Source organism: Brassica oleracea, chromosome C2 (genome assembly GCF_000695525.1).
Source record: "Brassica oleracea var. oleracea cultivar TO1000 chromosome C2, BOL, whole genome shotgun sequence".
Lineage (NCBI taxonomy): Eukaryota > Viridiplantae > Streptophyta > Magnoliopsida > Brassicales > Brassicaceae > Brassica > Brassica oleracea.
The window spans coordinates 41,283,458-41,299,271 of record NC_027749.1 but is presented as its reverse complement, the minus strand read 5'-3'; the positions used below and the strand labels follow the sequence as shown (position 1 = coordinate 41,299,271).

Sequence of the window (15,814 nt, the reverse complement as noted above, 5' to 3'; positions counted from 1 at the left end):
CAATTTTTTTTTGTTACACTTCCCGGAAAAAAACGGTTATAACATGGTCTTTCATAATATGACCTTTTAATATATTAATGTTATGGACATTTAATAATTATATTGACGCAAAATAAAGACTAGAAATAATTTATTACTAATAAAATTATGAAATTATTTACAATTTGATAACCAATTCATCGCCCTTTTTTATATGTTAAATTTTTCATAGAAGTTTAAAAATCATTGTATTTTTTTTTTAACATGTATAACTAATTTATAATCTTTTATGCTATACTAAATCATAATATAATATTTCTTCATATTTTACATTAATAACCACTATTTATATATATATCTACTACAATTCTCTAATTACATGCATTTGTTCAATTTTTTATAAGATATCGAATATTTGTCGTAAATAGATGGTTTAAGACGCCAAAAAAATTATTTACTTGGTGAATATAATACATCAAATATTATAAATACATCATTTAGTTAATTAAATAACCAAAAACCGAAAATTCATATCCGCGCTCAGAGTCTAGTTAACAGTTATAAAGATTGATAAAAATAACTTACCAAAGATCTCTGGTATGTAAATAGAATATAAAGTTCAATGTGGTATCGAATATAGCAAAATTGTCAATTGTAAAACAGTATATGTTACGATTTTAATAATTTGTAATAAAATAATAAATATCTATTAATATTGTTTTATAATTAAAATAATTACTTACTAAAATATTTATGCATATGGTATCTTAATACTATTGTTCTTACGAGGAGGTGAATGGTAGTTGTTGTAGGTGATGTCTACAGCCCTATTTATTTCTACAGCATCAAATTCAGAGCAATCAAGCTTTACATTTTTTTTTTTTAAATCACGGCTCTTGAAATAACCTACAGATACAAGTGCTCTACAGAATCAAAAATCCAAAGTAATTGTTTAGTGCTTTCCATAAAATTCTACATCAATAAAATGTAAAGCCATAGTAAAATTTTCTACAGCAAAAATTTTAAAACTACGGCTATTACCAATCAGACCCTCGATCTCATCTTTTGAGCACAAGAAAAAGTTTCAATAAGGAAACGAACTTCCTTGTTCTCCAAGTTTAGTAGTAAGAAGGAGAAGACAGTATATGACCGCCAAAAAGTACCCTTACATAAAAAAATCCTTCCTTTTTTTTATATTATGTATCTGCAGATGATAGCAATTTCTAAGTGCAAATTTTCAAAATAGCACCTTTCTAAGTTTATATCACAAAAATAGCACTTAAAAACTAAAATGACCAAAATAGCACTTTTCTAAGTTTATCCTTTGAAAATTTTAATTTTTTCTATTTTTCAAAATTTGAAATCTTATCCCCAAAACCTCATTTCTCAACTCTAAACTCTAAACCCTAAACCCTAAACTCTAAACCCTAAACCCTAAAATCTAAACCCTAAACCCTAAAATCTAAACTCTAAACCCTAAACTCTAAACTCTAGACCCTAAACCCTAAACCCTAAATCCTAAACCCCACCCTTAAACTCTAAACCCTAAGTTTATGAGTTTTGATAAAACATTAAGTGCTATTTTTGTGACTTTTGACCTTGAATGCTAGTTTGGGAACATAAACTTGATTTAGTGCTATTTTTGTCTTTTTCTCAATTTCTATTTCAGAAAAACTCATTTAGCCACATTTTTTCTCAGAAAAAGTCAAAAAGGGTGAAAGAGTTTTCTCCTCGGATCAGAGAGAGATCTTTAAAGAGTCTTTTAAGTCTTTGTTCTGAGAAATACCAACAACTGAGTTTGAGAAACTTTCATCTTTCATATCATATCATGTGAAGAAGCTCTGCCTGAGGGAATGATCCATTTGACGGCACATCAAGAAGAAGATCCTGATCAGAGTTATCATTATCTTCATAGCCACCACACACCATAGATCCACCGTAGCTCATATGGTTTAAGGAAGAGACACTGTTCTCTATAATCTCTTTGGTTTCAATGTGTTTTGATCTAATCTTCATTACTTCTTTGGGGCTCTTCGTCACAACCCTTGTCTCTGGAGAATGCAAAACTCAAAGTAATCAGAAACAAACAGATTTTTATCGCAGAAAGTTGTGGATTGCCATAATTGAAGAATCTTTGAATTGACCTGAGAAGTTTTGGTTTAAGCTTTCACAAGGTCTTTCAATGGTTACTAGCCTATTATTATCTGATGGAGTCTGGTTTGAGACCCTTGATGAGTCTTCAATCCCTTTTCTCTGTCCCTGAGGCGAAGGTCTACGATAAGAAGCTGCAAGACAAGAAACTATTTTGTTTCAAGAAGAGTATATGACGTTAAACCTTGAGCATCTGATAGCTTTCCAGCATATGGGATTTGTCAGGATCGGATAAAGCAAGCTTTGCAAGTGTCTTAAACTCTTCAAGTTTTGATCCAGAGGAAGAAGTTGATGTTCCAAAGACACCATCTGCGACTAGTTGCTGAAACAAGGAGAAGTTTTCTTTGAACTGAGAACTCTCAAACATGCTCATGAGGCTAGCAAAAGAGAAAACATAAACAAAAGTTAAGAACTCAGAAGTAGCCAGTGAAACAAATCTGTGAACACTGAAGTTGCATTAACCTATGAGGAGGATCAACAGAGTCAACTTCAGGAAGTAATTTCATCAGTTTTTGCTGCTCTCCCTTTGTGAATTTTTCTATGAACTCATCAAAGTTAATAACATCCTGCAGAAAAACATTCAAATCAATATTTGAAGAAAACAAAAATTGTAGGGAACTGCAAATGAATTTTACCTTCAAATCTATGTTACAGAGTGGTAAACTATGTCTTCCCAAGACTTGAGATTTGGTCCTGCAACCAAAAACATCATTTACAACTTGCTTAAATCACATTTATTCCAGGTTATTTACCTCTTGAGTTGCTCCTGCTTTATAGCTTTTCCACCAGAGTTTTGAGAATGTATTGATGAGGACTTGCTGTTCTCAACCAAGAGCGAGCTAGCTTCAGAGTCCTCATGAGGATCTCTCAAAAGAACACTCCCATGTCCTATCACCATCGGTGACTCGTTCTCAAACAGCAACTCTTCCTCTGAAATACCAGAGACACAACAAGAAAACTGCTGTTCCTGTAGAATACTAAAGAGATCCTTTGTGAGCTTCTCAACAGAAGAAGAAGCAGCCTTCGGACGCCCCACACACGTCCTCTTCTTACAAGCAGCAAAACTCGTTTCCCACACGTTAGACTGATCACAGCTCTCTGAGTTCGATACAACAGACCCTGAACTCGACCTATTGTTGCTAGCTTCTTCTTCTAAAGACCTCTTCTTGAAACCGTTACTGAACTCCAAGTTGGTTCTCTTAACTGTGAAGTTTTCTTGATATGGTTTCCTCTTTTTGTTCATAGACATTCCATTAATCATCATCATCTTTTGACCACCTCTTCGATCGTCAATCTCAACCTCATCACCTTCAGCACGAGCACGAACGGGAGTGTAGTTTACTAGTGATCCCTTCGTTCTCCATCTGGAGCCACACGCATTGCACAGTACCGGCTTCTCCGGTGGCCCGTTTCGCCATAGAGGTGTGCCTGTTCACAACAAATGTTACACATAATCAAATTGAAAGCAGTTCTTCTTTCCTATTATGAAACAATCTGTAAACAGCTCTCAAGTTGTGGACTTTTAATTCACAGAAAACAAATCTTGATTTGGAGAAACAACAAGAACTCACTTGTAACTCCACAGTGATAGCAAGGCCCTTGCTTCCCCATCTCTTCTTTTATCTTTTTTTTTACAAAAAGTTATTAATATAGAGATGATAGATAGCTTATAATATCACCAAGTATTAGAGACTCTGAACAAATTCTTATTAATCCGTAATTTGCTTCAGTATAGGTTCTATGGGTATTGAGAAGCTTCACTGCGAAGGAAAAACCCAGAAACTCAAAAGTCTCCTTCTTAGAAAATTGGCTGGAGAGGAAAACAATAACAGCCCAGAAAATTTAGAAAAAATGGAAGAGAAGGGAAGAATTCTCTTTTGGGTTCCTTTGAGCTAATCAGTCTCTAATAAACAACCACAATAGAAAAAGAAAAGAGAGAGAGAGAGAGAGAGAGAGGAATCTAACAAATGGCTGTGAAAATGGGAAAGAGAGAGAGAAAGTGGTGAGGCTAGAGAAAGAGAATGTGGTGAGGCTATGGCTCTTTTTTTTTTTGTATAATGAAAGTTAATGTTTCAGCGTCCCCTTCTATTTACTTACATTTTCATATCTATTAAAAAAAATTAATGTATACTTTTTTAACATTTACGATATGATCGGGAATTCAAATATTGACCATAAACTTAAATCGAACAAACAAAATTAATTCAAATTTTGCAATCTAGTTTCACTCAACCCCTAAACTGCTCCATAATTTTTAGAGTATCACTTTCCGTTCTCTACCGTCGATGTTAATCATTGAAACGTGGTGTTCACCTCGATTACCCGTAACTCACATGACATCACCAGCATATCTTAGGTCATAAAGATCTCTTCAAAGTTACAGCCAAAATTGACATTAGCGCTTTAAGCATTAGAGGTCAAGGATGGAGAGTGAAACAAACCTGAAGGAGAGTCCACGACGCATGGAACAATGATCTGCAAAAAATGCCAACCGTCTCCATCCGTCGAGAGCAAAGATGATTGTCACTCTAAAACAAAGGCGAATTACGAAGACGACAATCTCTAGATCCAAATTTATTAGATCTTGCAAAAAAAAAAAAGAATAAAATTAGTCTGCCAAAACATCCAAACGGACATCGTGGCCCTAGGATGACTAATTCACAGCCATGTCTCCTCGTCGAACATATTCGATCTGGTTGCAAAGCGACACCCTAGTCCGGAACAGGAGAACCATGTCTGGTCTTTTTAGTGCCTCACAATCACACATCGCTGGAGGAACAAAAGTTAAGAGATGAAAAGAATCGACACAACTCAGAAGCCAAACGTGAATGGCACAAACAAAACTAGAACTAGAACGAAAGGAAGACATGCAAATGGAGATTAACCGCCAAGAAGATGGATTTGTCTGCCAGATACGACATAGACACCCGCCATTCCAAGCCGCAAACGCAAAAATTCAACCAAATCGTAGACACACAGCCACCAGACGAGATGGTAACGAACCAACAAAGCTAATTTGTTGCCTCCATTGAACGCAAAGACACAACCTTACAATGGGTCAACACGCCTAACCTCGGTTCAAAGAGGTTTGATGCTCCACCACTCAATAGATAACACCTTCACTAAATCAGTGGAAAACAAAGTGGATAGCTTGTCTCTATCTCTCAAGCGCCGAAAAAATCAGTTTGGATCTTCAAAATGACGAAGCAGAAACTGTCCGAGAACTAAATCTAGATATGCTGAAAATCGCTTTTGAAGAAAATTTAGAGAAGAGAGAGAACTTTTAACAAGTATCTTTGTCCAACTTTAATGTATACTCTTTTTTTTTGGTTCAACTTCAATTTTCATTATCCAACACAAAGTTTGTTACAAACGAATTAGACCTCAAGAGATTTAACCGCAAGACAATGGAGGCGATCTAGTATCACCTAAGAACACGTCTATGGATCCTACGCTACCTAATCAAACTCCATTGTACTCTTGTAACCACAATGAGAACAAATTTACTCCACGACTCAGAGCAAATCGTCTCTTGAACCACCTAAATTCTACCACTATAAAAACAAGATTACAAAACTATCTCTAAACCACCAAGAAAAAAAAAACTAGAGTGAGACTCAATTGAAGCTTGGAGCAGTTGATGCCTTAAGATTAGAATGTTGTTCATGACCAACCGCGATAACACCTTTGGTGCAAATTCCACTCAGTTGATTCTAAATGGCCAGAGACTAAGGCTTTGTAATCCTGTAAAAGTCGGGTCGAGGCAGTGACACCGTCCACCATCAGTCGGGAACATGTAAATGGAAGAAGGAGCCAAGCTACCAGATGTTACAATAGATCGGTACTGCGAATGCCAAACTCCTAAGCGAATTTGCCACCAAGCCTTTGAAACTCTCCCTGAGACCACACGGGAAAGTCCAAGACTCGCCACCCTCTGCCTACGAGAACTGTAGGAACAGCTTCTTCTACAGGGTGTCTTCACGTCGACGTCGAGGCTTCGTTTGGTCAGAGTGCAGTGCTGCCCTTCCCTCCTCTGTCTGAACCATAGACGCTTCTTTCAGTCTTCCGAAAAGACAACACACACATCACGAGAGTCAATCCGACGAACACACATCCGCCTTCTTAGCTCTGGTGCGCCTCCAGAGGTAAGTCTCCAAAGTTCACACTGGCAAGAATGGGCGTTGAGCCACCCACGCACCGAGTCTGCTTCACGCACCACCACACGCCCCTTCTCCTTACAGGTCTGAGTTACAAGCCACCAAAACCACACCAGCTTCCAGATCTGTAACTTGAGAGACACAGCCTCAGAGCCGAGAGCCGACGAAACCAAGGGGAACACGGTTCACCGAGCATCGACGACTGAACCCTAAAAACCGACCTTCTCGTGGCCTTCTCTTCACACGGCTCGCCACTGCTCCAGATCTATCTTCAGCTAGTCTAGCTTCTGCTCCGCCGTGGACAGAGCTTCTACCAGGGACCTCCGATGAACACCAGAACCGTAAGCATACTTAACTAGTTCTTTAAATTGCTTAATTAGTTCTTTTTGTTAAAAATATTCAAAAGGGCATTTCCATTTGATTAATAGTGTGTAAATGGTTAAGTAGGAATATTTTGTTCAAATATACTATACATGTTTACATTTTAAATTTAAATACAATTAACTACTTTTAGCTATTTTGTAGTTGTGGTAAATACTAACCAAAGGCTATTTACATGTGACTTTTTATAATAATTAAAAATAAGTGAGCACATCTGAATACTTTCTAGACAATATTTTAACTGATAAAGTGAACGGATTATATATTGAGGCATTTCTTCTGTAAACAAATTAAAATAATTGATCTAAACTCAATTATTCATAGAGAAACCTCCAATGGTAAGAAAGTGACAATGGGGCTGGAGGAATACCATTGCTTGTTGTGCCTCATGGTTCCTGCTTGTTTTGACTATAGACTTTTCTTCTTATTTGTTCTTTCCTTTGATTCCAACGAAGATAATTAATATTTATTAATGACGACAGTTATATTAGTCATAAGAAAAATATAATAAAATTTTGATAAGATTATGGAACCGTATAATATTACACTGAATAAAAATACCAATTACTGAAATTACAGTTTCCTATTATTAAAATACCCTATTCTATGAATGTTTATAGTACAATTGATGTAAGAAATTATAGTACAATGTCTACAACATTATTATATTGAAAGATAATTCTGAAAATTGTCAATTAAACTACAACGTAGTCTCGTTTCTCTGATTTACATTATGTAATATATTTTAGTTGATGTTTTGTCACAAATCAACTTTTTCTTAATAAAATTAATGTCATCTCCAAGTGTTAAACCAATAAAGAAAGAGTTGGAAAGGAAAGATGAAATCAACAAGGTTTGTTCTTTTTACTTTTAAATAAAAAAGGGTAGATATTTTTTTTGTAAAAATAAAAGTGTAGATATTGATGTAAATAATTGTCTTTTTAATATAAAGATAAGACTTGGCTATAAGATTAGGTTTTAACTTATTTGAACGTATGTGATGGCATGACGTTTGGTGAATTATATCTACAGTTTTATTAATAGATTTTGAATATCAAACAAAAATGGTTTATTGGAGTCACCGGCCGTAATGAGGACGACGATCATGGACACAGCTCTTTTCTGCACCGTTTGATTAGGTTAAAGTATTTTTAAGTGATGGGTCCCACTTCTTTAGTTCCGTGAATGTGATTAGTGAACTAATTTGGGTACATTACTGCGTGTCTACGCGTGTTATACTATTCCCACGAAGTTAGCTATACATATAAACTTAAAAATTAAACATGCAGTCATCCATGATCGAGATCCACATAATGTTAAGGTTTGGTGAACTTATAACATGTTACGATGAGATGTATGAGTATGAAGTATCAGTATATTAGGTTAATTGATGACACCTTCAGTGCACCTCCATCAGGAGGATTTTAAAGGGTTCTAAACATTTAAAATAAATGAAAGCAAAGAAATTAGGTGAGAGAATAACACAAAAGTTTTTTATTTATCAACTTTTGCACTTGTCACTATGACAACTTGCAAGAGGTTTTGAAAAACTAAAATATTAATTTGTTTTTTTTAAAACCCTTAGACGATCTCCAACGATCAAACCAAATTTGGTGCTAAAATTACACCAAATTTGGTATTTTGGTGTTATAAATTTTTTGTCATTTCTAACAATGACATCAAATTTTACACCAAAAGTAATATTATACTCTCTCTGTTTTTCAAAGTATGATTTTTTAGATTTATTTTTTGTTCCAAAATAATAGATTTTCTAAAATTTTAAATTAGTTTAGTAGTTAATGTTGAAAAATTGTATAGTTTTAAGAAACATTAATTGAAAATATTTGAATTGGTTGAATACTATTGATTGATATTTATTGGAAAATATATAGTAAAATAAATAATAAATTCAGTTGTAAAAAATTAACTGTTTCCTTAATATGCGTGAATACTCAAGAAAATATTTTTTTCGGGAACAGAGAGAGTATATTATTTGATGTTTTCAGTTTTTTTTATTGTATATTATTTTTAATTGATAAATAATTATTTTATCACATTTATATTATTATTATTTTTTCTTACTTGTAAATGATGAATGATAATAGTCATTTAGTGATTTATTTTGAAAATAAGAATAAAAATAAAAATTTAGTATTTTAATTATGTAAAAATAAATTTAAAATAAAAATAATACAATATATTAATTTTTAACTACAAAATTGATAATAATTGAACTATGTTATTAAATGAAACATAATAAAATATACATTTAAAGATTTGGTGCGATGAAAAATTTGATGTCTTGTTGGAGATGAAATCATACCAAATTAGGTGTTTTGGTGTCTTGGTGTCTTGTTGGAGATAACCTTACAGTTTTTAACGGATAATGTTGCTCTCACGCGCCATCACAAATTTCTCAAAAGAAAAAAATATTAGGCTAACAAAAGTTTGGTTTTTCATCTCAAGGAAGAAGCAAATTGTAGAAAACAGTGATTATTGTTACGTAACTCCAAAAATAATGTTGAGTCTCAATCAAATAATAGTATTTATATTCCCAAGAGAGATATAAATATAATGAAACAATACAATTATTTTGTAAGTATAAAACGTCAAATAATTTTGTAATGGCAATATTTAAAATGTCAATCGTATTGATGTTATAGAGTAAAAAGGAACGAGACGGTAAAGAAATCGTGACCAACTACGTCCTAATTATAGGCCAGTTTTTTTAAAAAAACTACGTCCTAATTAATTTACGAAAATTCTGATGGAATAATGTAATAATGATCATTCAGTCGGACGGTGGAGATCAGGCGATGAAACTAATGCATGAAATCAGGTTAATTAAAATACACGAAGGTTATGCACGAGTGGTGCTTAAATAAAAACAAAGTATGTCAAATGATGGTCTGCTAACAATTCCCATCAATACTATTAAAACATGAATATCACCTGTTAATATAAGTGTGATCCAACTTTTATAATACAATTATTAAAACTTCTTATTAATCATTTAAGATAAATATTATAAAATATATATATATATATATATGACTAAAAACAAAAATATAAAAATTAAATTTCAACAAAAATGTAAAACAAAAAATATATCTACCCTTAAAAGGCGGATCAAAATCTAGTCCATGCTAATAAAACACAACCACTGCAGCACAAAATAACAACAATTAAACCAAAAGTTTTAACTGGAATGATATGTCCTATCTCTTTTGTTCTTTTTTATTCAAACGAAAGTTTTCCAAGAATGAAAAAAATTACAGATATTTTTTAGCATTTCACTTATAACATGATTACTGGGAGGTTTTTAGAGCGATGTTCTTATCGAAATATAAGAATCCGTCTCTTAACTTTTAACTAAAAAAGTTAAGAATCTTTTCTTAAAACTCTTATTTAAGAACCGATTCTTAGTTTTTTTAGTTAAAAGTTAAGAGTCGGATTCTTATATTCCGCTAAGAACCTCGCCCTAAGAACCTTCTAGTAATCATGCTCTTTCTTCTCACTCTCCAACGAGCGCTTTTGGTATCACTGTCACTTATTGTGACTTATCTCGTTTCTTTTTATTTTTGGCTCAGCAACAATTTTTATTAACCAAATGTAAATATAACATTTTAATTTTACAGAAATTTAAACCATGTATATAAATGACGAGATCTGGATCACCTACGAATATATCGGATAGATCCTACCCTACCCGATTGAAACATCGTTATATTATTTACCACAGCAATTGGGCCACATAGTTACAAAATACTAGGCTAAACCAGTAGTAAAATAAGACATCACTAAAATAATCAATTAAACCATAAAAATGATCTACACATGATCTGAACGAAGCCCGTGGACTGAACGAAGCCCGTGGACTGAATGCTTCCTCGATTAGTTCCTCTGCCATCGCGGGGTCATAGTATCCGAACTCTAACGCCTCCGATTCTTATGCCAAGGAGATGGAACTAGGTGACACTGCTATACAACGAAACAATGCAAGAAAGCAGATCAAGATGAAGCCCAATCTGAGTCTCCAAACATAAATCAAATAATTTATGACTAAATTAACAAATTAGTTGAATAGTCTTTATATATTAACAATTCATTATAGTGATTTGATAATCAAACATAAAATTAAGAATCCAAAAACAAACTCTTGGAAAGTGCTCAGCCAAAATTTTATATAAACCACAAATCTCTTTCAATCATGTTTTAAAAAGATCTTCAAAATTACATTTTTACTTTAAAAAGCAAAATACCTAAAACACTTATACTTTGAATTTTAGAAAGTTTTTAAGCAAACAACTAAATAGCAACAAACCTACACCTAAATTCCACATAAAAAAATTATACAGATATATTGAGAAAATCTACAATATTTACCTCTCATTCCAATCAACCCCTCAAAATTCTAAATATGATTGTCACGTCTAAATTAGAAATATTTTTTAAAAAGAGCAAAAATATAACAAATGTGATCTTATTTTATTTTAGGTTGAATTGCAATTTCGGTTGATCTTGGATTATACTTGAGCCGAAAGAACGACCCTAACGAAGACGACACACGTTATTTTCCGCCTAACGATAGCTTCCCTTTCCTTTCGAGACCACACGTTCCTACATAGCAACATTCTTTGAGTCGAGCCACATGCGGAACCGCAAGGATGAATATAGCGGAGACTTCGGAGCATTTCGCACACAGATAAAGAGGTCCAATAATTGCTTTTCTCTGGCCTACCAGAAGCGTTATTAAACTAACAAAAACATAGCTCCCAACTGATAATTTTCAACACAGTTTCAAGATACTGATCCATTCACAATCTGGAGTCACTAAGAGGAATACACAAATACGTAACGTGTGTTGTTACCAAAACTGTTCCAAACAAGTAAAAAACACCAACGCTATCATGTCTGTACTTATAACACCCACTCTTTTTTATTTTTTGAAACACACATAACACCCACTCTATTTAGCTTTCTTTCTCACTTTTTAGTCTCAGTTCCTCCTCCTCTTCTTTTTATCTTCTTTATCTGCCGAGTTCTTCAGCTGTATAACAGAAGGCCTCATCAACATGGATATCTTTTAACAGATAAAGCACAGTAACTTAATATCAGCTAGGGAATAAACTTACCATAATGATGAGAACACGAACAAACACAGCTACAAAATCGGTGAAAAGGGTCAACGAATGTTTCACGTAATCCATGTCACCGAGGTGGGCCTTCTCTATAATATCTTGAGTGTCCACCACCATGTATCCCACAAAGATCAAGAGTACAAAGTAGAGCTGCACCACCAGATCCATATCAATATGAGGAATCTGAAAGAGAAAGAATTACAAACAAGAGTAGAAGGAGACGCTTATTGGTATGGTACCTCAAACTTAAAGATGGATGCAGAGCCACCAAAGATGGAAGAGGCAAACTGAAGCCACATAAGCATGGACAAGCCAGATGAAAGCAGTCCTCCGAGGTAGAGGTACTCTCTGCGTCTTGCCAACATCGCTGCCCCTGAGAAACAGATAAAGGCTATCGCAGTTCCGACAAACGCAGTGATGAGGATGCTGGAATGCGATAATAACTGTCAGCTCTAAGAGAAGTCTAACAAAGAATCCAACATGAAGAGACGATAAATAACAACGGCAAATCACCTTGGGTCAAAATCAACTGCCACTTTGATCAAGGGACCAACTGAAGCACCTTCGAGAACAGCAGACAGAAACAGAAGGGAAAGCCTCTTTTGCTGCACCAAAAGAACAACAATGTCTCAGGAAAAGGATACAACAAGAAAGCACGCAACCTTACGAAAGAAAGTGAGTTTAAGCTGACATACTTGTTCATAAGGAGGACAGGAGAGCAGCCAAATCATGCTTCCAAAGCATCCAATGGTAGTGAGAATACCACCTATGTTCCAGAGCACGTGGAGGTAAGCTCCAAACGCAGACGCAACGAGAGCACAACACAGAGTGAGATAAACCTACAAATTCCACAAGAAGCATAACATCCCCAATCAGTAAGAACACTCCTCAACGCATATCAGTATAATCACAAAGAAAATAAGCTTCACAAGAAATGACTAAGACGATCTTGACCGTTACAAGCGAAGCGAAGCAGTAATGATAGAATTAAAGCAAGTATCAGCGGACAAACAAGTTCAATCTCACGAATCTTTCTCCACAGAAACCAACACGACGAAATTAGAAACCCTAGAACCTCGTAGGAAGTACAATCGCAACGATCAAAACAAAATTGAGATGCTATCGAGTCTACTACAACGATTAACACCGTGAAAACGGAATGAATCTCGGTCAATCGTATAACTAGCGTCTCTAATCAAGAACCGGCGGTTTGTTCGAGGAAGAAGGAAGTTACCCTCTTGAGATGATTCTGGACGGAGGGAGAAATCTGACGGAGGTTTTTGAGAGAATCATAGCTCCAGCTTCTGCTACCAGGTTGAGAATCGAAGAAGGACGAGAATGAATCCATGCCTTTTGTTTTCTTTTGCTTTGAGAGAAAAATTCACGAGATAATAAAAGAAGCCCCTTCGGTATTTATAGGAGGAATTTAAGATTGGAGAGTGTTTGACGATAATGCCCTCGCTTCTTACATGTTAATTACCTTTTCGGGGGGCATGAAACACGCGGAAGGGTATAGTTCCGGAAACTTCTTGAAACATGGAGGAGGTAGTCGCATTGAATTGGATCTTTGCCGCGAAACAAATCAGAGTCAATACACCAATAAATACTAGCCACGTTCAATTTCGGCAAATTATTATGCGCCAGGTCAAGAGTTTTTCAAGCTTCCGAATCATTTTTTGTTTGTGTTGGCTGATATTTTCTCGAGAAGAAAATTTGTTTATTTAGACAGAATAATTATAACCAAATTTCAAAAATATTATTTATACGTACGGCTTATGTTGCAGAAAAGATAACCACATATAAATTTTCATAAAAAGATTCACTAAAACTGTCTCTTATACAAATTAGGGGAATTGCCACTAATACCACTTTTCAACTTTACATTTTTCAATTTTACCATTAAAATTTTAATACGTAATGTACCATTATACCCTTATCTAATTAAACATAAACCTATGCCTTCTCCAACAAGAATTTTCAAATTCTCCAAATCGATCGAGAGAGATTCGACGATTCCGACTTCGACGATTCCGGCTTCGATGATTCCGGCGAGAGATTCGACGACTCCGGCGATTTTCCCGACGAAATTTGATTATTCCGACGACGTTGACGTCCGACGAGATTTGGCGAAGACTACAAGCTTAAACGAATAGAACAATCTCTCTTCACGAACGCGTAACAAAGGTCAGAAGATAATAGATAGTGATTTTCTTCTTTTTATGTAATTTTTGCTTGGTTTCTCAAAATCGATCGGTTTCTGGGAAGGAGACGAAGTTTTTCTCATGAAGTTTTGAAATCTCAGATTTATAAAACCTTATAAATTTTTATTTATGAGGAATATAGTGTTATGTATTTTTCTTTTTATATATCTTGTTTATCATTCTTTCTCTAATCCCCATGTTCTTATAATCAGGTTATGATAGATCGAAATCCCCTAGACTATATTTGCGAATTGATTTTGCCACATGTCTTTTATACAATCAATTTCACAAAACAAATATGACATGACTGCTGAAATTGATGACATGTCTTATAGCTTAATATGACATGGACAATTGCATTTAATGTTAGTTTATATTTTTGGTAAACTTTTTAAAATATTGTAATAACTCATATATTACATTTAATGTCAATTTATATTTTTGGAATTTTTTTAGAATATGGGAATAACTCATAAATCATCATTAAAATAAATATATTCAAATATGGCATTATAAATTTCGAAATATAATTTAATTATATATTTTTAAATTATACAAATTTTGAAATATAATTATATATCATGTTGATTTCATGTGCAACAAGGAATTTTTTAAATCTAACTTATATTTAAAAATAAATTTTATTAAATATTATAGATTTTAATATTTTCTTACTAATATTTAATACAGATTTGATATATATTAAATCAATTTGTATAAAACTAATAAAAATGATATAAAATTGTATAATTATAAAAAAATTAGCCTAAACAATATTTATAAAATTTATAGGTATATAAAAAACTGATGATCTTACGATTAGATATTTAAATTTTTAAAAAATTGTAGAAATTTTTGAAAACTTTAGTAATACAAATTGTATAATGATGCAATAATAATAATATTTCGAAATTTGAAATGTTATATATGAATATATTTATTTTATAGATGATGTATGAGCTATTACCATATTTAAAAAAAGTTTACCAAAAAGAAATATCAATATTAAATGTAGTATATGAATTATTACCATATTCAAATAAGTTTGCCATAATATAAAGCAACATTAAATGAAATTATTCATGTCTTTCCAGAAGCCATGTCATCAATTTCAATAGTCATGTTATATTTGTTTTGTGAAATTGATTGTAGAGAGGACATGTGGCAAAATCACTTCGCAAATATAGTCTAAGGGATTTTCAAAATATATACATTTTTTTTTAGAAAATTATCAAAAATTTAATCGTAAAATCCTTATTTTCTTATATATTTACAAATTTTATAAATATTTTTTAATTTTAATTTTTGGTAATTATGCAACTTTTACAAATTTATTTACTATATTTAATTAAAATAAATTGATAGAAAAATCTATCTAAAATTATAATTTTAAATATATACATGCATATTCTTAAAGATAAATTTTATGTTTAATTAAATCAAATTTATATTAAAATATTGATGCGAAAAAGAAAATTTACAATATTAATAAAATTTTATTTTAAAATATAATTTATATTTATCTGTTAAAAAATATTTTAAATTTTTTTACTGCACATGGTGCAGTAAGACACGTAGGTGCAGTAAGACACGTAGTATGTTCTATATGTGGTGAATGGAAACTAATAAATGGAATTCACTGGGATTTCATAGTGGATGATCAACGAGGATCCTCTCTTAGTACGATTCATGAAGATATCAGCTACAATGATTTGATTGTGGTTGTTTTAGAAGATTTTGGAATTGATGGCACCTTTAAAATTAAACTTTGGTACAAAAGAGCTTCCTCCAGCATTTATTAGGA

General features: G+C 33.1%; 2 protein-coding genes across 4 annotated transcripts; both read right to left on the bottom strand.

The window, feature by feature from the left end:
• Window positions 1-1,700: 1,700 nt before the first annotated feature.
• LOC106318905 (GATA transcription factor 27-like) lies at window positions 1,701-5,423 on the bottom strand. 3 transcript variants are annotated; one of them, XM_013757074.1, is made up of 8 exons: window positions 4,572-5,423; window positions 3,702-3,753; window positions 2,883-3,558; window positions 2,766-2,823; window positions 2,593-2,696; window positions 2,315-2,507; window positions 2,124-2,232; window positions 1,701-2,030 (listed from the first exon to the last, which is right to left on the bottom strand). In XM_013757074.1, the coding sequence occupies exons 1-8, from the start codon at window positions 4,629-4,631 to the stop codon at window positions 1,801-1,803; spliced, it is 1,482 nt and encodes a 493-aa protein (XP_013612528.1). In that variant the 5' UTR covers window positions 4,632-5,423; the 3' UTR covers window positions 1,701-1,800. The 3 variants fall into 3 exon arrangements, with proteins under 3 accessions (XP_013612528.1, XP_013612520.1, XP_013612537.1); XM_013757066.1 differs by having other exon boundaries at window positions 2,124-2,238; window positions 4,572-5,422; XM_013757083.1 differs by having other exon boundaries at window positions 2,124-2,238; window positions 3,702-4,499; window positions 4,572-4,644.
• A 6,003-nt stretch (window positions 5,424-11,426) lies between these two features.
• On the bottom strand, window positions 11,427-13,188 carry LOC106322612 (bax inhibitor 1-like). Its single transcript, XM_013760685.1, has 6 exons — window positions 13,044-13,188; window positions 12,505-12,648; window positions 12,323-12,414; window positions 12,049-12,235; window positions 11,804-11,959; window positions 11,427-11,718 (listed from the first exon to the last, which is right to left on the bottom strand). Exons 1-6 carry the CDS (start codon window positions 13,155-13,157, stop codon window positions 11,668-11,670), a joined length of 744 nt encoding a protein of 247 aa, XP_013616139.1. The 5' UTR covers window positions 13,158-13,188; the 3' UTR covers window positions 11,427-11,667.
• Window positions 13,189-15,814: the final 2,626 nt, after the last annotated feature.